The 24,018-nt window shown below is 38.2% G+C and overlaps 1 protein-coding gene across 1 annotated transcript in view; it reads right to left on the bottom strand.

The window, feature by feature from the left end:
• Window positions 1–24,018, bottom strand: part of Ptpmeg (protein tyrosine phosphatase Meg) — a 502,744-nt gene that overhangs the window by 389,379 nt on the left and 89,347 nt on the right. Inside the window, exon 6 of the mRNA XM_067142262.2 lies at window positions 1,315–1,482. Within this exon, the coding sequence (XP_066998363.2) occupies window positions 1,315–1,482 (168 nt within the window). The remainder of the gene's footprint in view (window positions 1–1,314; window positions 1,483–24,018) is intronic.

The following is a 24,018-nucleotide window of genomic DNA, read 5'->3' as shown; positions in this document are numbered from 1 at the left end:
CACAAAACCCAGTCCCTCAGCCAAAGGAATTAATTAGATTCAGTTAAAATCGCTGACCCAGTTAGGAATTGAACATGGGACCCTCTCAACTGATGGCCTCTATGCTGATCATTCGGCCAAGGAGCTGGACTATTCAACAGATGATTAAAACAAATTAACATTAAAGAATTTCCAAACGCTCAATTTTTGGAACCATTCAGATCAGCTAATGAGGGTAAAAGTCTGACATTTCAACAATGCTATAGGTACAAAGGTAATCCCAAAAATTTATAAATACATAGACCTGTTTATTTCTACAATGGTTTACATCATTTTACAGCTGTAACATTTAACTATTTTTCTACATAATCACCATTTCGATCGATGCATTTTTGTAGATGCAGTGACAGTTTTTGTATGCCCATGTCATACCAGCTCGCCGCCATGCTGTTCAGGAAGTTGTGAACCATCGTCGGTGCTGAATCGCTTTCCAGCCAAATGTTCTTTCAACTCAGGGAACAAGTGATAGTCACTGGGCACCAAGTCGGGACTATAGGGTGGGTGGGTGATGTTCCACTGAAAAATGGTTTGCCAGGCGACGTGAGGGCGAGCGTTGTCATGGAGAACGTTTACGCCCTTGCTAAACATTCCTCTTCTCTGGCTCTGAATTGCCCGTCTGAGTCATTTCAGGATTTCACAGTACCTGTCAGCGTTAATTGTGGTCCCAGCAGGCATAAAGTCGACCAACAATACCCCTTTTTGATCCCAAAAACACAGTTGTCATGACTGTACCGGCTGACTGTGCTTGCCTGAATTTAAGCGGCTTTGGCGAAGAGTGATGCCGTCACTGGCGTGACTGTTGATTGGTCACAGGTGTAAAGTGGAACGCCCAGGTTTCGTCACCTGTGACAATTGAGTCCAAAAAGTTGTCCTGATCAGCTGCAAAGCGTTGAAGAAATGCACGGGAAGAATAAACTCGTTGCCGCATGTGGTCTTCAGTCAACATGTGTGGCACCCATCTTGTGCACACCTTCCGGTATTTCAACTTTTCCGTTAAAATTCTGTGAACAGCGCTTCGGGAAACCTCAGGAACCAAATAAGTGCGCGCATTTCGCGGTAACATCCAACGGGAGCTCCATTCTCAATGACTGCCAAGACAAGACTCGAGTGCCTCAGTGCGGCGTGCGCACATTTACGTGTGAGCGCGGGAAACACTCTTTACAATATTGTGACCAACAGCCACACGAAAAAAATAGGAGACCTTATTTTTGGGATTACCCTCATATAAACAATACATATATGATATAAATACGAAGACTGCAGTGCAATACTTACATTGAACTGTGTAGCTAGCCAGTAAGCATGCAGTACTTGGCGGTAACTGCAACCTGCCCTGCATAATGTCTCTGCGAATCTGCAGGTAGAAGTGGTAACGTGTATATTCTTCTTGCAGCTTACTGGGGTCTGAAACGTAGAACTTGACCCGGAAGTAAAGATGACCATCTGGAAATAACATTTGTACATAAATTTTTTTATTTTTTTATTTTTTTTTTTATTTTTTTTTATTTTTTTTTTTTTTTTGCTATTGGCTTTACGTTGCACCGACACAGATATGTCTTTTGGCGACGATGGGACGGGGAAGGGCTAGGACTGGGAAGGAAGCGGCCGTGGTCTTAATTAAGGTACAGCCCCAGCATTTGCCTGGTGTGAAAATGGGAAACCACGGAAAACCATCTTCAGGGCTGCCGACAGTGGGATTCGAACCTACTATCTCCCGAATACTGGACACTGGCCGCACTTAAGCGACTGCAGCTATCGAGCTCGGTATTTGTACATAAAAATACATCATTCAGCTTAAATGAACAGAGGAATAACAAGATATATTTACATACAGGCAATGTTAAAATCTTTCTGAGTAAGAATTAGATGGACTCAAAACGAATTAACAGGCAAGTAAAAACCATGATCTCTTGCTGAATCATTCATATATGCATCTTTAATTGCTCGACGGTACATAGATGAGATTTTAGTGCCATATGTATTCCGTCCTGCACAATAGTGCTAGATCGCCAACATAGTTTGGACATTCCTGCACGAGCACGACATGCAATGAATGGAGTGGCCATCCAGAAGTCCTCGCTTGAATCCAATCAAACAAGTCTGGGATCAACCGGAGCAATGCATTCGAGTGGGAAATCCATCAACCCAAACATTACAAGCCCTTGAAGATGGCCTTCTGGAAGAGTGAGGACGTCTGCCTCAACTGAATGTGCAACGCCTTGTCAGAAACATGCAATAACCTTGAAAGGAAATAATTCTGTTTCCACCTTATTCAATACCAACAAGGTCCTTAAAATCTCTAAATTATTATTATTATTATTATTATTTACAAATCACACATTTTCTGGTACGTTTCGTCCTTAACGTAAGACTTCTTCAACCAATACATCTGATAAAACCTACAGTTACATTATTATTATTATTATTATTATTATTATTATTATTATTATTATTATTATTATTGAATTTTCCATACAGAGTATTATCATGAAAGCTTATTGAAGATGTGATGAATGTGTGAAAATGAGAACACCACCACAGAGGTTCAGCCAGTTCATTATAGCACAAGTTTAAATAGCATACTAGAGTAAATCTTACTCTTCCAAAAACAGGACAGTCAAATAGAAGACGATGCACAGTTTGAGATGATCCACAAAAGCAAGAGTAACCATCTGCAGTCTTAATCTTAAATCGCTCGAAGTATGACTTAAATTTACAGTGCCCAGATAGGAACTGAGTAAGCACAAAGTTCGGTATAAGATCTTTACACTGGAGTCGATGCTGGATTTCAGGAAAACATACTGTATTTATGCGAATAATCCCCGCTGCCGAATAATACATGCGCCCCAATTTTAGGAATGATAATTTTGAAAAAATGAAATAAACTAAAATTCTTTCCAGGAAAAAAGTAACAGAGGCAAAAACAAACATTTCATATCACTCCTCCAGTTCCACGTGATCTTTACGGAAACATCAACATGACTGATATAGCTACTTTGCCTCAACATATTTGAGATGATTAAAATGCATTATCATTGCAATAGTCCAGCTCCATGACTAAATGGTTAGCGTGCTGGCCTTTGGTCACAGGGGTCCCGGGTTCGATTCCCGGCAGGGTCGGGAATGTTAACCACCATTGGTTAATTTCTCAGATACGGGGGCTGGGTGTATGTGTCGTCTTCATCATTCATCCTCATCATGACATGCAGGTCGCCTACGGGAGTCAAATCAAAAGACCTGCACCTGGCAAGCTGAACATGTCCTCGGACGCTCTCGGCACTAAAAGCCATACACCACTTCACTGCTATAAAATACATTTGCCATCAAAATTAGCAAGTAGGCCTCCTTATGTGACAACTATTTCATTAATCTGAACTTGCAATCAGCTCTATTCACTGTAGATCGGAAAATTCTTTGTCTCCTGCATCAGTAGAATCCTCTCTTAAGTTACTTACAAATTCATCACACTCCACGTCTGAAAACACTTCTCACACGTGATCTCTTTTTACTCCGAGAGTAATACGACTAGCAGTGGATTATTCTTTTTGTGCAATGTAAACACTTGAAACAGACAAAACTGCAAACTAGTTTGTTCGTTTTGCAACACAGTAAAATCTCGTTAATTTTAAGTCGTAGGGACGCAAAAATGTGACTTCGAATTCTGTGATTCGAATTAACTGCCAACTCGTAATACAGAATTCTTGCCGCGTCACAAAATATTCTAAGACCCATTACAGCATGCAATTAACATAGATTCACAGTTTAAATGTTTCAAATGCCACGAAAAAAAACTATTATAAAAGGTACCCAACAAGGCCACAATATTCAAATAATGCACTTGGATAAATCACTGGCAAACATAACCTCGTGCAACGAAAGAAAAAACAAGATTCAAAGACGAGGACAAATTATGCTGGCTCCCTTGTGCATGTGCCTCATTTTTTTGGATTACTGGACTGTTTGCATTTTTAGATGCCTTGTACTTGCACAGAAATACCGTGGCTTATTGAAATTTCCTATGACGAGGGGAGGAAGTCTTTTGCTTGCGTCTGCATTGCAACACAGTACAGTTACCCTATCTCCTATAAAAGCCATACGTCCGTTTGATCTTGGCATTAAAAAAGAAAGATGCTGTTTCATTGGCATTGACAATATTGTTCAGTGCGTACGAATTGATTATAATTATGAGCCATGCTTTTTCACCAACTGTCAGCATCGCCAGTGTTCGCGGATTCTGCTTCTCCACACACTGCCTGCTACGTGATATTTTCGCATTCCTTAAAACACTGAATACTAATAAGTCCAATAAATAAGTATTGATAGGTGGAAGTCCTTTCCTATTTCTAGTTGAATACTAGTGAATTACGATTTCACTCGAACTTAGCAACTATGTAACACACTGTAGACACACCGAAACAAGCAAAAGTGTGGAAAGCTATCCCTGCTCGTTCCAGAAGATACGTTCTATCGTGACGCCGAGAACATTCGGATTTAAATTACTCTGTACAAACTATTTTTCAAATGTGAAGGCAGTTTTGAATTAAAAGTCTGAATGGTTTTCCGTTTAAATATGACACTTGGCGACAGTTTTCTTCCATCTGCAGTTACATAAAAGCATAACTGTACACCCAACATCGAAAATTACGTGAAGCAGGAGAGTGTTGCCAACCTTGATGCAAATAAAACCTGCACCCCAATTTCATGCCTCAAATTCTTTTTAAAAGTATGCGGGGATTATTCGTGTAAATACGGTAAGTGAAAAGTTTTTTGAAAGATCAGACATTGCACATAAACAATTTTTCTGCATGCCATTTGTTCATCACATTAAAAAAAGTTCCCTTAGAAAAGCGTCGTACATTAAAAAGTCATCTTACACTATAGTCGTAATACTGAAAGATCCATCCTGACAGTTCTTAAAGGGAGGTCCGCTTACTGCCTGCCTGAGTGGGGAGTAGGGGGTATGGTTGCCATGGAAATAAGCATGCTGGCTGGCTCATGTTGCTCTGAGTGGTCTGAATGAACAAGCAAGTGAGTGGAAGCGAAGGGAAGGAGAAAGGAATGCCCTAGCTGTCAAAATGCTTATTTTAATAAAAAATTGATTAGACGAATGAAGAACGTAACAATATACTGCGACAGTTCTGGTCTTTGACATTCCTGAGTGCCGTATCTTTGACCTAGGCTATGTCTGGAGTCACGTGGCTGGAACTTGGCAAGCGAGTTACAGTTGTTTTTTTACACTTATTTTTCTGTAACCTGTCGGGGAAAATTCAGCCAGCCGTGGCGATATGAAAGAAAATAATACATTTTGACCTTCAGAACATGTGAGAACCAATATTAGACTTGAAATAAAGAGGATTTGAAACCTCTGGTATACTGAGCTCACGAAACATTAGCGCCACCATGAGTGATCTAACTTCAAGTGTCATGACAATTCCAATGTGTTATAATATTTTGCAAAAATTGATAGTTCTGGAAACATTTGACATTCTAACAATTTTATAAATAATTATATCACGTATATATGCATGAACAGCATATTCTGTGACAACAACCCAGTAATAATTTAGTACGCTATTTGAACAGCCTTGCTCACGACATTCAATCGCTTGCACGACACACTTTCCGCAGTTCGCTTGGCTAGCAGTGACCTAGGGAGTATTGTAACCGTACGTATGTACGATCCCCGAATTTTTAGGTTAGGAAATTTCGTATATAGTTTATAATGTTAAAATCATGTAATTTTGTTTATTTAGAATGTAAAAATGTAATATTATAAGAAGAATGTGTATTTAGGGAATACTGCATATGTGCATCATTATATTTTGTATAAATTTCCGTTTGGGTAAGAGTCTGTAAATATGGCCTAGCCGTAAGGATTGTGCAACCGGGAAAACAGCGACTATATCGGGAAGGACGGTTGAAGTCAGTTGGATGTGTTGCAACAAAGTGGCTTGGAAACACGGGGTACGGCAGGTTGTATAGGCTGAAGAATTGGAGTGGATCAATGTGGATGTACGTGAGTGGACGTTTGATGTCACATCAGACGCACGATAGCCAATACGAGGGCTTTGTTTTAAGCGAGGTTGGGTTGACTGAGTGACGCGTGAAGATGTGCCTGTGAGAGCGTTGCTACTAGTAAACTTTTCTGGGCACTATAACCACGTGTAGCAAGCCTATATAAGCATGTAAGCGTGTGCGGCAAGTCATTCTAATGCTAATTCTGACTCTGATTCTAATTCTGATTCTGATTCTGTGTGTCTCATTCGGACCGGTGCGCGGGTGCTACATATTTTGCGCAGTTTCCAATGCAATCTTCTATTGTTCAGCTTGAACAAATCTACATTTCTTGATAAAGTAATTCATCGTCGCCTGAGCCTGCTGTTTCGGTGGTCTTGTAAAGTGATGTTTCTTTCTTCATGTTGGTGGTTTGTAGACGTTTGTAGACCTTGTAGACCTTCTTTACGAAGAGCATCAATAACCTTATCTACACACTTCTTCATTGACGTCTTGGATCCTTTGCAAGTAATCAGCTTCATTTTCCGTATCAAAATTTAATCACTAAATTTTACACTATTGAGAATCTTCCACCGTTTTGATACTTTAATTTGCCTTTTGGCAATTTTTTTTTTTTTTATATGTTAACAGTACATGTTTCGTTCCTTGTTTAGGAACATCCTCAGCTGTTATAGTGGCTTAGGTGAATGGTTAAGATATTAAAATACATAGATTTACAAATACATTGATTCACTTAAAAACTAAATACGAATTAAGATAGATGATATTAAAAACAGTGTGGAGTTAGTGTGTTACTGGTATGAGAGCAGATAATTACATGGTTGATTGACTTAAAACTATGTCTATTCATTAGAATAGTTGTAAAAAAAAATTTTCACTTTGTTACATAAAAAGTCTGTATGCAATTAAAATTCTTTAAAAAATATTTGACTTCATAACATTGTCCGAATTGTTGAAAGTTTTTCTTCCTTTCCTTCCAGGTAAGTTGTTGTATGTTGTGTGCTTGCTTATAGTGCTTTTGACTGAGTCTAATGTGGAAACTTTTGGAGCTGATTGCTGATCTATTAATGTGAAGGGAGCCTCGTTTCAAATTTCTGAAATGAAATAAAATACGGTAGTGGGAATTTGTTCGAAAGCTGTGTCTTTGCGTAATATGGAATGTATAAAAAAGTTCATTTACCTTGCTATAGCTGAATTCCAATTCTACTGTGACCCTGGAGGGACGTTTGATGCTGCTTTGCGTCTGGTGAAGTAATGGTGTGTGTATTCCGTTGTATGCTCCTCCCTACGGGGAGGTGGGGCTGCGGAGAGGGGAGGGGGCGTGTCGGTTACAGTGATGGCATCAACTTTGGGAGGGCTGGGTAGAGGGGATGTACAAAATGGCAGAGGCTCTGTCTTGTTCATTCTTCTACTATCTGTATTGTGTCTTTTACCTAATGCTTCGAGACTTGATAATGTCCCTTCAAATAAAGGGTTTCTATTATCAATAGTTTCATTGAGGTTATTGTCTTGATCACTTTTTTGTTCTAAATAAATATATAGATTTTCTAAAGTATTAAGGAGAGCTCCTTTGTGTATTTTATGTAATATAGTTAAGTCCTGCTCTATGGTTGTAAATTGATGTCCCGTTAAACTCATGTGCTGGCCCATCGCGGAAATTTTTTTATGTCTTTCGGCATTGACATGTTCTTGGTATCTTACAGTATAACTGCGCCCAGTTTATCCGACATAACTTTTTTTACATTGATGGCATTTTAATTTATAAACCCCTGATTCAGAGTGTTTGTTTTTACCTAGGGAATTGACAATGTTGTGATTAAAAAATTTTTGCTTCGTGTTGTTGCTGGTTGAAAATGCGATCTTATAATTATGTTTTCTGAATAAATTGGTTACTGTGTATAGGTTAGGGTTGTTGAATGTGAACTTAGCGTATTTGTCTTTCTTTTTCGTTTTGGGTGTTAGATTGGTTTGCTATTTTTGTTTGAATTTACTGATTATTTTGTTTATTATCTTTGGTTCGAAACCGTTATACTGGGCTTGTTTGCGAATAAAGAGCAGTTCTTTTTCTCTTTCTGTGTGTGTAAGGGGTATGTTAAACGCTCTGTATATGTAACTGTAATAAGCTGACCTTTTTTGCGATTCTGGGTGCAATGAGTAGTTTTTTATTGTGGTGGGAGTGAAAGTAGGTTTTCTATGTATCTTGAAGACGAACTCTTCCCTTTTTCATGTTACATTTATGTCCAAAAAATTTATTGATTTTTCTTTTTCTAGTGTGAACTTTATTCTGGAATCAAGTGTATTTAATTTATTGAGGATATCGTCACTGTTATTATCTTTTTGATCTATTACGGCAAAAATGTTGTCTACGAAGCGTATCCATAAATTAAGACCTTCTATTTGTCCTATTATTTTGGTATGTTCTAGGTAGTCGAGATAAATATTGGCTAAAATGTCCGACTCGTTGGCTGAACGGTTAGCGCACTGGCCTTTGGTTCAGAGGGTCCCGGGTTCGATTCCCGGCCGGGTCGGGGATTTTAACCTTAATTGGTTAATTCCAATGGCACGGGGGCTGGGTGTATGTGTTGTCTTCATCATCATTTCATCCTCATCACGACGCGCAGGTCACCTACGGGTGTCAAATAGAAAGACCTGCACCTGGCGAGCCAAACCCGTCCTGGGATATCCCGGCACTAAAAGCCATACGACATTTCATTTCATTTTGGCTAAAATGCCCGAAGCTGGAGCACCCATTGGGAGGCCTTCTTGTTTATATATTTTGTTATTGAAAGTGAAGTAGTTGTGTTTCGTAATGAATTTGAGTATGTTAATGAAATCCTCTACTTCTGGAATGCCGAGTTGATTATGTTCTATCAGATTCTTTCTGATAATTTTTATTGTTTCGTCCACTGGAATGTTTGTGTACATGTCCTTGATATCGAAGGAACATGTTACTTGATGTGGTGTTAACTTAAAGTTTTTGAGTACTTTGCAAAAATCTATGGAATTTTTTATTGGTGTCTTGTTGTGAAAAACGTAATGTTTGGTTAGGAAAGTGTGTACGTATTGCAATGTTTTATAAGTAGGACTGTTGCGGAAGTTTATTATTGGTCTTATGGGGATTCCTTCTTTATGTAACTTGGGTACTACCGTATTTTATTTCATTTCAGAAATTTGAAACGAGGCTCCCTTCACATTAATAGATCAGCAATCAGCTCCAAAAGTTTCCACATTAGACTCAGTCAAAAGCACTATAAGCAAGCACACAACATACAACAACTTACCTGGAAGAAAAGGAAGAAAAACTTTCAACAATTCGAACAATGTTATGAAGTCAAACATTTTTTAAAAGAATTTTAATTGCATACAGAATTTTTATGTAATAAAGTGAAAAAAATTTTTAACAACTATTCTAATGAATAGACATAGTTTTAAGTCAATCAACCATGTAATCATCTGCTCTCATACCAGTAACACACTAACTCCACACTGTTTTTAATATCATCTATCTTAATTCGTATTTAGTTTTTAAGTGAATCAATGTATTTGTAAATCTATGTATTTTAAAATCTTAACCATTCACCTAAGCCACTATAACAGCTGAGGATGTTCCTAAACAAGGAACGAAACATGTACTGTTAACATATAAAATAAAATAAAAATTGCCAAAAGGCAAAATAAAGTATCAAAACAGTGGAAGATTCTCAACAGTGTAAAATTTAGTCTTGGATCCTTACCGATTGCTGCACTGGTTAGTGTCACGCCTCACGTTTCTCCCACCGAAACAGCATGCTCGGGCTTTCTGGTAATTTTATTTATTACAAGTTTCAGAGTTTGACCTGCACACCAACATGAAGGATGAGGGTTATTCATTCATCACGCTGGAGACTTCATCAATCATCATGCAGATCTAAACACTGGAACTGATGCTAGCAGGTTCGTAATGCCAGGAAACCATCCTTAAAGTCATCAGATCCCATCCGACATGCAGTCATCCTAGAAAACAGAAAAATCAAAGTTAAGTCAACCTGTTATGTCGATATTTAAATAGATTATGAGTGTCTTCGAATAATAATTCAACTCTGTTCTATGTAGTAGTATCCGTAGTTAACTTTTTTCTGGAATGGATTAATGAGTTCTTTAGTCTTAATATGGTATCTTTACAATGGATTTTTCCCATTTTCTATCTCAATGTTGAAACTTAAATTAATCCTTGAGTGTTATAATTTACGATGTGTGATGTTAGGATTTTCATGTCGTCAGTTGTGCGTCGATAATACGGATGATGTCATCGAATATGAATCCTACTAATATTACAGTCATCTACAAGAACTAATAAAATACAGTGAAACCTCATTCATATGTTCCTCATTAACATGTTTTTTCGCTTAGCACATCATAAATTCGAAGTCCTGATTCTCATCGTATTAAATCTATATCATCATCATAAGTCATGTAACTCATTGCTCAGTGTCGTGACCCCATTTGACTTCACACAATATTCTTAAGTGGCGCCAACTTTGACAATGTTCAGCTTCTCTTAAAGCCTGCTGAAGAGTCAGACCGGTGGTATGCAGAACCTGACCAATCCACTTGCTCGATGTCCTTCCTCGTGGTCTTCTGTCGACATCTTTGCCTTCCATGATACACTTCTCCAGATTTTCACTATCCCTTCTTACAATATGTCCAAAGAATTGGATGATTCTCCTTATGATGCGAGAAGAGAGATGTTCGGAGATATTCAGTTCTTGAATAATAGATGCATTAGTTCTTTCCGTCCAAGGTACATGGAGAATCCTTCTCAAACACCACATCTGAAAGGGCGTTGATACGGTACTTAACTCTAGCCTTGAGGGTCCAGGTCTTGGAACCATAAAGGAAGAGAGAGAACACAAGAAAATCAACTAGTCTAATCTTTGTACTGTTTGTTATTGCTCTGCTCTGCCATATTTTTGTGAGTTTGCTCATGGCAACGCGCCCTAAGGTGACACGTCTTCTAATCTTTTTGTCAGAACTTCCGGTATCACAGATGGTCGACCCAAGGTATATAAAGACATTTACCATTTCCAGTTCCCTAAATAATTTTTGCTCTTACCACTTAGTACAATCACATTTTTCCTAGACATCAAAATGGTACTGTACTTTTCATCCCTTCAGAAAGAAACATGATTTCTAACTCGGGTAGGAGCCACAGCTGTGTGATTACGGAAAAAGGCCTTCCTGAACTTCAAAGGATAAGCTGTACTTTCAGGGAGCAAGCCGTTAGCCTCAGAAATTTCAGTTTTGTTTGCCAGTTAGCAGCAGGATTGCTGAATAGCAGAGCGAGCCTGTTTGTGCCTGTTTTTCACGTTCCATTCTGAAGGTAGAAATGTATTTTGTGTTGAGGGGTACAGTTAGGGAACGTAAGGGTGTATTCTGCCCGAAGGCAGGTCCGAACTTCCGCAGAAGTGTGCCCGAAACAGAGTTTACGTACGGTAGGGTGGCCAGTTCCTTTCCTCGCACATGTTCAACTGTAACCTCCAATTCATCGTGTGACCAGAAAATAATGTTTTAATAACTCACTGCTCCAAAATAAAAGGCTCCTACTAACATTTGTTTTAGAAAGAGTGTAATCTGCAATAATACTTCAATATTTTTGTTGGCCCCTGTGTACATGTTTTCATATTTGTTGTTTGGTGTTTTCACACCTTTCAGTGTACCGGTGTTTTATAATCTCCAGCAAAAAAAGTTTTCATATTTGTTCTCTCGTGTTTTTCACCCCTTTTAATACTTTCCTCTCATCTGTAGAAATGGTAGATAGGCCTATAATTTTCACTACCCACGGATACACGACGTAAAATGCCCTCATGTCGAAAAATGTCTTATCTAGTGTCTCCATATCACTGTTGGATAGTTTTTATTTGTAAATCCATTAGTATGTTTTCTCACTTAACACGTTCTTTTTCCTTGTCTCCTGCAGAAATGTCTTAATGAGGTTTCACTGTATGAATGTCCAGTTCACTGGCTGAATGGTCAACGTACCGGCCTTCAGTTCAGAGGGCCCCAGGTACGATTCCTGGCCGGGTCGGGGATTTTAACCTTCATTGGTTAATACCAATGGCTCAGGGGGTGGGTGTTTGTACTGTCCTCAACATCCCTGCAACTCACACACCACACATAACACTATCTTCCACCACAATAACACACAGTTACCTACACATGGCAGATGCCGCTCACCCTCATCGGAGACTCTGCCTTACAAGGACTGCACTCGGCTAGAAATAGCCATACAAAATTATTATTACTGTATCAATTTTCCAGTTAATTGCTATAACATTAAAGAACATTTCACTTGAATACATATTTATCTTCGGAAGTATATTTCAAGCTTATTTTACTGAAGGTGTTTACCACATGCTGATAAGAATTTTAGACTCATCTTGATAAGTGAATGCTATGTTTGTAGCCTGAGAATATTTCTATAATTCAGGAAGGGCATCATTTTGACTTTCCATTTTGCGTGTGGTTTAGTATATTTCTTAGGTCGTACCACGTATGATAGTGTATTTTTCTTATGCATTGGGACATGCATTGAGAAATATTTCTTGGGAATAATCATGTGATTTGTGTAGTTGGGATCATTCTTTGCATTAATGGAATCACTAGCACGCGTTGTAATATGTTACACAATGATTTAGTGAGATTGTCTATGAGACAGATATTTAAATAGATTATGAGTGTCTTCGAACATTAATAGAACTCCCTCATTTCTACGAGGTGAAATGAGGATACATAAGTCTTCATAATAAATTATTTGACTTCAAGTTGCAATCTTATGCCTTTTTATGAGAATTATTTGAAGTTCATGAGTTTCTTTTGCCTGATAATAATGTCAGATGAGTATAAATTTTCATCAGATTTCCGAAGATGCCAAATAGCTTGTGTAGAATTATCTGATCAATGATATTCTGGATTACATTGAGTTCCATGCGAACAATGGTAGATGATTATTCGTCATATTCTTGCTATGCTGCACTGATATTTAAGGATCGTCGTATTTTCCCCGTGCTTGTGAATTTGATTTTCATTACCTGAATATGATATGCGTGTGACCACGTGGTGTAAATTTTGTACTATAGAACTCATCTATAGATATTTCTAGTTTTAGTTAATGATAGTGTTTTTCTCTGATAAATGGTGACACGTGTAGATTGCAGCAGGATGCTGTGACGTGTACATTTTATGTTTGTTCCATTATTGTGTGTCACAGTCGTCCAAGTTTTCAGTGCTGCTTTATTTTTACTTACATGGAGGAAGAGTTAGTATAACTTTTTATTTCATTTAATTAATGGTTCACGAGATTCAGTCGTGAGAACAATGGGTTACGCTGAGCAGATATTTATTGGATCGTCAAGTTAACTATGTTTTTAACAGGATGAAATGCACAATTAACCCACTCGTCTATTTGACGTGATGTTCAAGCGAGCACTGGCCAGGCCTTAAACTCAAATGACGAGACATTCACGTGCCGTGCCGAGTTGTATGTACTAGCTTATACAGTAAAATGTCATTATAATGAACGCCAGTTTAACATAATGTTCAGAATAGCAAAATAATTTTTAGGCCCCTTCCCTTTTCCCTATTTAATGCATGTTAAAATATTTCATTGTAACGAATTACAAACTTTCAGTATAACGAATTAAAATGTAGCCTTTTTGCTTATATTTAACATTTTTTTCCTTCAAAATATAATTGAAATTCATCCTGTTTTAATCGCTGCGTATTTTGCACATCGTGTCTCTATACAGCTAATACCAGGCGGCACACAGTATACAACACACAGGCAAAACTACCTGATTACAAATCAGGGAAAGGTAAGCAAAACACGTTACAATTCTGACGAGCAGCTTGCCTACCCAACAGCACACGAAGATTACACTATGCAACAGGGAAAAAACTTTTTTCACAAAAGTAGGTGTACTTCATGTATTTCTGCCTTCTGAATTCAAAAATGACACTGAAAATATCGTATCACCCACAGTTTTGGCACATACTTTGTTAATGATATCACATATTGAGGTAGTACATATATATACATGGCACACGAATCATGCTGAACTAGAATACAAGTTTAAACCAACAACATATTGAAATATGCACACAGTGAACAGATGCATACAGAGAATGTGGTAAAAACACGCACTAACGTAATTCATTCCGTGCTTTCTTAGTTGTCATGGCATGGCCCCTGCTTTTCCTCTTATGGGGCATTTCTGTGTGCTCACGGTGAAGCATCCAGCAGTAGTCGCCCATCATCCGAACATCCCAAGTTCCCTGGTATCGTCGTTCCATGTCCTTTATATCCTGATGGAACCCTTCACCCTGTTCTTCACTTACAGCACCCAGGTTTGGAAGAAAAAGGTCAAGGTGAGAATGTAAAAAATGTAACTTCAAACTCATTGAGCATCACAGCATTTTCAACTTCATCAGCATGTTCTCCACTATGTCGACATACTCTGGGCTGCAATTATTTCCTAATGTGCCATTTCACTGTTCCCAACAAGATCCAATTGGAACAAAAATGGAGTTTAAGTCTTCAGAACATCAATATTAAAGTGTCAGAATACTACTATGAGCCGAAGGAGTAATGTTTTTGTCAAGCGCTCGGCGAGGAAGAAGCATAGAAGGTGGTGGTAAAGAAGGACGTATGAAGATTGTTAAGAGTTATTATTAAAATTTTAACATTCAATTCGCATAGAAGGAGAACGTCACGGTCATACTTAAGAGGAAGAAAAACATCACTGCACCAGAATACTAGCCATAAGATAGAGTGAAACTGTTGTTCACAACCGTTTTACGAAGTATTAGCGCTACAGAATATTTCACGCCGCGAAATTAAATCGTATTTTAAAATATAAAGACTTCCACATTGCTACGTCACGATATACACCCGAGACGACGTATTAGCCGATACCATCAATTCTGAGAGGCTACAGAGCTGTAATATCGACAAGGAGAAGAATATATATACATATATTTCCATAATTTGATTGGAATAATCACTTTTACATATTCCAAATTTTAGAATACTTCCAAGATCAACTTTTCTAAGAGCAATATTCATTTATCACATTCAGATGGTAGAAAAGCATATCCATAAGATGACGACATTAACCAAACTGACGTCTTGTTTTGTTCCAATTGCTCGAGAGACCAGCAGCATGCACTGAGAAAATGAAGGCGTGGCTACCTAGATGATGGCGGCACAGAATGACTTTTACAGCCCATAAGGACCAATAACCAGCCGAGACAGTCCCAGATGTTCCCAAACAGATGAGGAAATGCCAGGAGCTGTGCTCACATGTCCATCCACCCGGACATGAGATGACTACGGGGGAATCAGAGCAAAGATAAGTTTCTTTAAGTCAATCCTACAAGTATAAATTTATTTATTTTTCAAAGTACTATTCTAATTAATGTCAGTGAAATGATTATATACGAGAAGACGAATACCATAGTTAGGTTAAAGGTTGATAGGTATTCATCGGACCTGAATGTCAAATCCATGTATAGGATATAGTCAACCAGTCATAATAAAGCATCCGTTCGTAATGCTGTCAATGTAATATGAGAGGAGGTTAACTTTTTGTCTCTTGGTGAATTTCATACGACGTTGCGATAAATATTAGGCTTATGTGAGAACTTATGACATCAATTAATAGTGGAAATGAGATCGTACGTAGGATATGTTTACTAAATAGAAGGATATGGTAATATTTTACGGAATTATTAAAAGATTGAGACTATGACAGAGTAGTCAGGTATACGGTCAATGATGACAGATATACGTCGAGTTGGAATGAGTTAATGCAGTTACTGTGAAGTGAAGTGCTATATTGATATGAAATGTGAAGTGATGGTTCTAAAAGTGAGGTTATGATGATTAATGTTGGTGATGATTATTGTTCTTCGTGAGTAAGGTCATAGTTTGTTTTAATGAAGATAGTATTTCAAGTTACGTGTTCCTGAGGTAGTTAATGAACATAATTTGTCTTCAATCGACTGTTTATCCTTGAATAAGCCATAGGTAGAGTAGGATACGATCTCAATGACGTCCGTATGTTGATACTTTTATCGTAGATCACCAAATGATTCTTGATGAGGAAGATGATATTAAATTAACCTACATCCATGTATTTCTTCTAATCGTAAGAATTTTCTCACATATTAGGGAAGCTTTGAAGTTTATTCCAATGCATTACCCGATATCACTGGTGACTTAGCTTCACAAATAAGAGTTGTTGGTAGTAAGTGAAGTCTTCTCACAAGGTAGACCACCTAATTACGGTATGATTCGATGGAGTGATGGTCAGATACACTTGATAGCACAATGTTATGACATAGATATGCACTTGAATTAATTAATGATCTCAAATAAGAGAACAATTTGCATAATTTCTAGATATGATGTTTGATCAGAGTATTTTTAAGAATATATTGACTTAAAGGGGGTTGTCTTTGTCTCTGCAAGGAAAAATGCCAAGAAATCTGAGAACATGTTTGGAAAGTGCGATATATATTAGATATTTTAAATATTTCTGAAGATATTTTCTCATGTCAATCTGGTTGTGTATTTGGACACAAATATTTTGAGTCAAGCAAAGTTAACTTATTGCAAGGAATTAACGAAAATGAGATGAAAGCAAGTAGAATTTTCAGAATAATTTTTCAAGAATTTACATAATGAAAGATGTGATCCCAATTTTAATTTATTCATTACCAAGTATGGAAGCTGTATCCAACATTTAAAGACTCTTCAATCTACGATAGTGTATATATTGTGATTCAATGTAATTTTCATTCATTTAATTAGATGCATCTAATGTCTTTGTTTAATTTAAATTATTTTCTTTTCAATCAGATGTTTTCAATCTAGTATTCTTTAATTAACATCTTTTAATGTAATGTTTTCATTTTCAAGTATCTTAAGTTGAGATCTTATTTCAATTCAACGTCTCCAACTTAACATTTCAAGATGAATTTCAAGATATATATCAATGCTTATTACTTACCATTCCAAAGAGGAATTCTTAACAACCTTTTGCGTCAGATCTTTCCTGATTTATAATAAATGATGCATAGTAAAATTTAACCATTATTTTAATGACTTCTAGAATAGTTGCTTAGATATAAGTGCTAACAACTTGGTAATTTCGTAAGCCGGAGGTGGAAACTAACTAGGAATACGGGTGGGAGACGTTCTCTGCGTAAGTTAGGTATTTCCACTAGCATAAATCGGTGATCTTTTCTCTATTGCGGAACCCATAGCCCATAAAGTGTGAACAGCGAGAAATGTGATCATATTTGAGCTAGCCTGGATCTTGTGCGTCTCGACCTGGACGCGGGAACGGCGCACTAGGAAGTTTTGAACCTCACACTTAACGGCAGTCCAGGCTTCTCGTTCCACTGCATTCAATGAATTCAGGAAATCTTCATCTAGCATTACTTTCCGAATATCGGGACCATTGAACACACCCTCCTTCATCTTAGCATCTGATAGGTTGGAGAACTTGTTACATAGATATTTGAAACAGTTGCCACACCTAGGTAATGCTTTGACAAACTGCTTCATTATGCCCAGTTTGAGGTGCAAAGGTGGCAAGAGTATTCTGTCTCTTTCCACTAGAGGGTCACACTGTTGCGAGCTGTTTGTGCTTACCTTACGTAAAAAAAAAAAAAAATTCTCCCCTTCGAATTGGTGCTCTTTTCTCTGTCTGCTGTTATGAACTGTCGGCTTCCCGGCTGCTTGTACTACTGCTGTCACTGCTCGCCTGCATGGCGCATCCACTCTGACGTCACGCCTATAGTATGTTCTCGATCTACCCGCTGGCATATATATATGGCCTTGCGTCGTTCATTCGGCAGGTCAGTTGTGGTATAACCTTGTTGAAGACAGTGGGAGCTGGAACTCTCGACACGGCTGGACCGTGTCCATTTTACTTGTAAACTTCGTACTGGACTTCTGTCAAGGGTGAGCAGACACTGTTTCTTTCTATCATTTAACGTGCCCTACCTTCCTATACTTGGGCTTCGCCGTAGTAATGAAAATTGAACTTTGCTCCCTTCAGGATACATCTGAGTATTCATGCAGCGCAAATGTTCTGCCTTTTGGACATTCATATTCCTAAAATGTGGTGTAAATGGTGCACTGGACAGCTGATCTAATATTCTAGTCCATAAACATTCCTTACTTTTGAGATGAACTTTTGCATCGCGTCTGTTAGTGCTGGGGACTTGGCGGCTTGATCCTTATCCTATCCCATTCCTCCGTTTCTTATTTCCTTGTTTTCTTTACTTATCCCATCTATCTGTTAACTTTGCGTAAAAATGGTGCTTGCTCAAAAGATGTGGTCTGCTAATTTAATTTGTATGTTCATCGGTTAGCTTCAATTTTATTATCGCCTCTGCGCATGCATGTGTGTTTTAATCCCTTCTGGGATCACTTGTTAGAATTCCTATTTTTTTTTCTTCTCTAATCTACCAAAAGGATCACTCCCTGGATTGGAGATTGGTTTATTTCTATTCTGAATCTCTAGAATTGTTTGGCATGAGGTTACATTTTTTGATGTCCTATTGTAAACATTATATCAATTTGTGAGCTTATCTAGCAAGTGTATGACACTACCAACTTTGTATTCTACTGGCACGAGCCTGAAACTTTATTTGATGTACCTCCCTTCTAGCGTATTGTGTAATATAATGCAAAGAAACTGATTTCAGAATCTATGGGTTCCCTCCCCCTTTTTCTCTTTCCCCTAATTGAAGTGTCGGAACATATGTCCAAAGGTTGTAGTGATTGGTGCTTAGGAATTCGATTATGACGATGTAATCAAATCTTGTATCACCTACGTGTTTTAAAATCAAACTTAATGCTTTTATTACGCCATATGCTGGTACATACTATTTGTTCTGATTTATTTATTTCGTGTCAGAGTGTTGAGAAACTTAAAAATACATATAAGGTATTATATACAAATAAAACAGAATACATTTTATGTCACAAAACATGTTTCACACAATGTCTGCCCAGAAATGGGCAACAGAAATTCCCTCTTCCGTGGCTTGAATCAAGTCTTGAAGTGTACAACGAACAGGGCAGGACTGACAGTCATACAGGTGTTGGGTAGTTTGTTGCTCCCCACAATCGCAGAAGTCTGACTGATCTTTCAGATAACCCCATTTTTTAAGGTTATCCTTGGATTTACCTACTCCACTCCTCAAACGATTAAGTGCCTTCCAGGTTGTCCATTCCAAATGATGACCAGGGGGTGGAGATTCAGAAGGCACCATCCAATCAGAAAGATGCTCCATTTTTGCTCGCCACATATCACAACGTGCTGTTCTTGCTGGTTTATCCAAAGCCTTGGAGACATTGAGGAAACTTTTCCTGGACTTCAGTCTTCTGGGTGGAGGTCGATGTCCAAATAACGGGTGGTTGCTTGTGAGATCCACCTTCGACCTCTCTTGCCTTGCAAACACTTCTCGCCGAATGTCTGGAGGAGAAATACCAGCCAAGCAGTAGAGTTTGTCAGTGGGAGTAGGTTTCAGACACCCAGTTACTATTCTACATGTTTCATTAAGGGCTGCATCCACCCGCTTCGTATGGGCTGACCTAAACCATACAGGACACGCATACTCAGCTGCAGAAAAACTCAGAGCAAGAGCTGAGGTTCTTAACAAAGTTCTGATGTAAAGATAATTTGTTACCCCTTTGAGATTGGTATAATAGATTTGTTATTTTCAAACTTGTTTTCCAAAATTCTCTTTCACAAGTTCCATTCCCCTATTACTTCTGTTTGCACGTGTACCTACCACGGCAATTCTCTTGGGTAGCGGCCCTGTAACTTCTTTATGCACATGTGTGGAGCTCTGAATTGCACTGTTTACGGTAATGTTGACACGATGTATTGAACTGTTATATTCTCATGTTGCACGCTTCTCGGCACTCTGCGCGCTTGTGTACTGTCAGTTCTGAGTACTTTGATATCTTGTTGTCTAGTATCCCGATCAAGGGCACTCTCCTAAAAATAAATCTCAATTACAACGCTATTTCTAGCAAGTTGATAGTAAGCAAAGACACTATCAAGTACAAAGAGCGTTACATATGGTAGCAGATTACCCTTTACTTTAGTCTTTTTCTTTTATTATTCTGTATATCATGGCTTGTTTTTCAGATAATTTCCCTTTAGGGGATGACCTTTCTCTACTATCTTCACCAATTCCTCAAAATTTGTCACTTCCAAATCCTTCTGTTCCCAATTTAATTTTGTTTTCTTCTTCTTCCTCAGTCTATCCGTCTTCTACTGATCATGCGCCTGATGTAACATCTGATGAGAGTAAACCTCCTCCCTTCCGATACCCTATGGCCCCTCCCCCCCCCCCCCATACCCTCCCTCCCCTGTTCTTCCTACCACTTCGGTGGATAGTTCTCTCAATATTCAGATTATTAAACAATCTTTACTTCAAGTCCCCCAGTTATCAGCAACAGATCCTCGTAGTCTTACAATTTGGTTATTTTCAGCCCGTAAATTTTTAAATATTAAAGTAGCTTCCTTTCCTCAACTGATTGGTCTTCTCTCCACGAAAACCACGGGTTTTCTCTCCACATTTTGGCTTGATAATATGTCCAACTTCTCCAACTGGTACGAATTGAGGCACGCTGTTCATAATTATTTTCTACCCCTGGAAGTACGTTATCAATTGAGTAATTAATTTATCAGACGACATCAGTTACCTCATGAACCTGCTCATGATTATCTTGACTCTATCATAACTTATACCGATGTTTTGAATATATCACATAATACCCAGGAATTAATTTCCATTATACAGTTTTACGCGGCTCCCTCATTTCGCATGCTATTTAGCGTTCTAACTCCTCCTGTTTCCCTTCTGCAACTTTATAATTTAGCCCATCAGCACACTATAAATTCTTTAGGAGATCGTTCGTTCTATTCATCTGTTCCTCCTCCGACTATTCCTTCTACTTCTTCATATTCTGCTTTACCCGCACCTTCCCTTCCCCCTGTCCGCCCTCCTATCACTTGTTATCGGTGCAAACTGCCCGGCCACCTTGCGCGTCAGTGTACTACTCCATTTTCGGGAAACGCATTCCACCCACGTCTCTAGGCAGTAGACGCTTAGATGGGGAAAATCTGCCTCCTTTATTAACGGCATCTTCCCAATCCACTTCAAATTTGGCTTCATTTTTACCTCCCACTTGTCATGTCTTAGTTACTGCCAATAACTCTCCTTCTGTCGCCCTTCTCGATTCAGGTGCCGCTGTTTCTCTTATCAGCTATCAATTCTATAAACTGATAACCGAACTAGATCCCCCTTTTACATTATTTCCCTACCTCTACACATTGTCTTTCTGTCTCTAATCAGCCTTTGAATATTATTGGTACAGTTTCTTTGCATATTAACCCTCTTAGTGCCAAGCCATTTTCTGAAATTCTGGCTAAGAATGCCAAGCTATTTTTAGTGGTTCTGAAGACTTTCAGAGAAATATTAATTAAAAATTTATTATGTTAAATATATGCATTATTCTTGCAGTATTATATAAAATATACTTCTGACTTTACCAAGATATGCTTATAAATGTGAAAAACATCTCCAATGTATTTTTAAATTGGCAACAATTTAACAATTGTTAATTTTCATTTTTATTTTTAAGATTTAGTCTAATTTTGGAAATACAGTTTGTAACATGGCCTAAATCCAAGAACATAGGTAAAATACACATACAATTCTAAACAAAACAGCGTAATTAAAAATGTAATTAATTTACCTACAACCACCCCAAAACGTATTTTTTTAAAATCTGCACTCAACATTTTCCTCACTGAAATTGTTGTTCCACTGTCAATCGTACCTGGCATTGAACAATAATTTAATGCATAACCCTTTTGGAGTACACAATAATTATTAGTGAAAACTTAACAATGATCATATTTCAACAATATACACCCTTAAAAATTACAATCAGAAATGCTTTCATTTCCAATACAGAAGTAGCCTGCCAAACTTTAACCCTTGATTGTGGTGAAAACGCATATATAGAGACGAAATGTTGGGCATACGTATTTGTTTCATTTACCATCAAATTTATCAATGAATTAGTGAAGAACTGAAAATAATCTATTACAGGGGCATTATGTGGAGGCGCATATTTAGGACCAGCGAGTTCCATGTATATGACGGGAGTGGTAGGCCTATCAAACTGGTTCGGAAAAATTTCTCGGAAACAAACATTAGCATTCACATTGCTTTCATTATTATTGTCATTATCACTCGCATCATCCATAACTCCATCATTATTGTCACTTTCTGAATCACTCAGAACTGGCAGTGAATTTTTAATTGGTTCCACAGACTGCAATCGAGTACCTACTAACCTGAACACCCGATGTACTGGGGCCAGAATAGCACTTCCTTTTCGATACTGGTGATAATGGCGATGTTCCTGGTATCACGTCACTATCAAAATCACTTTCCGATTCTAATTCAACTGCTATTATATCATTTTCCTCTAAATATGCTATTAGCTTATCGTCATCCAAGCCGGCAACCAAACTATCTCTACTACAGCTCGCCATGTTGTCAACAACTCAGAGCTTGTGAACATCACAGATTATTAACTCCCTCCGTTCGTGTCAAAGATCTCCAAGGCCAAAACTATGCCACTCTCGTGAAAGCTTGAAACCTCAGCTTTCTAACGGAATAAAACACCCAGAGGCATCTGTTAGCAGAAGCCGTTAAACACTAGGAAATCATCGCGCCGATCCAGTCGGCTCTGGCACTTTTTGCGCGAGGAGCGAAAGCCGATCTGATTGGCGCGTGGCACGCAGGTGGTTAAAATGCAGCATTTTTCCTGGCCGTTTACCTTCCTTATCGCTGAATCTTTATCTCTCCCGATCATTTTGGGGTATGACTTCTTCTTGATTCCGCGCATTCTAAAGTTTCTTTTCCCTTTTCTGATAAATCTGTTCCCTTAATCCATACTCTTGACTACCCTTCTCGTTTCTATTCCTCCCTTCCTATAATTAATTCTATTCATTCCGATCAAGTTCAAGCTTTGCTCACTGAATTTTCGGACGTCATCACCCCTAAGCTCGGTACTGTCAAGGATTTTTTTGCCCATATTGATCTTAATGATTCCAACCCTGTTCGCTCCTCTCCATATTTCCTTAGTCCTCCTCGGGTGAAGGTTTTAAATCAGCTAATACAGAAAATGTTGAATGATGATAGTATTATTCCATCATCTTCCAATTACGCCTCTCCCGCCTTTGTGGTTGATAAGCCTGATGGCTCCGCGAGGTTCATTGTTGATTTTCGTAAGTTGAATGAGAAAATTGTCTATGATGCGTACCCTATGCCCAAATTAAACTCTGCATTTCAACATTTTTCCGGTTCAAATTTTTTTTTGATTTTCGATCTTAATTCGGCCTACAACCAGCTCCCGTTGGATGATATTAGCTCCCGGTATACTGCTTTTATTACCCCTAATGGCCTTTACCAATTTAAAAAAGTCCCTTTCGGTTTGAATTTAGGTTCCCAAATTATGCAACGCTTCGTCGACTCCTTATTCTCTGATATTAAGTACAAATATCTTTTCCCTTTTATTGATGATATTTAGATTTTTTCTCCCGATTTTGAATCTCATCTGTCGCACGTTCGCGAAGTCCTTACACGTCTCCGCAACGTCGGCTTAACCGTAAATCCGTCTAAGGTTTTGATTGCTCAAACCGCCATTAAATTTCTGGGTCATATTTTAAGTTCTGATGGTATTGCTGTTGACCCTGAACGAGTTTCTGCTATTACTAGAATTCCGCCTCCCTCTAATTTAAAACATTTACGATCTTTTTTTGGGAATGGTCGGTTTCTATGCCAAATACATCCCAAATTTTTCTGCTATTTCTGAACCTT

This window comes from Anabrus simplex, chromosome 2 (genome assembly GCF_040414725.1).
Source record: "Anabrus simplex isolate iqAnaSimp1 chromosome 2, ASM4041472v1, whole genome shotgun sequence".
Lineage (NCBI taxonomy): Eukaryota > Metazoa > Arthropoda > Insecta > Orthoptera > Tettigoniidae > Anabrus > Anabrus simplex.
The sequence above is the reverse complement of the archived record's forward strand: the minus strand, read 5'-3'. Positions and strand labels throughout refer to the sequence as shown.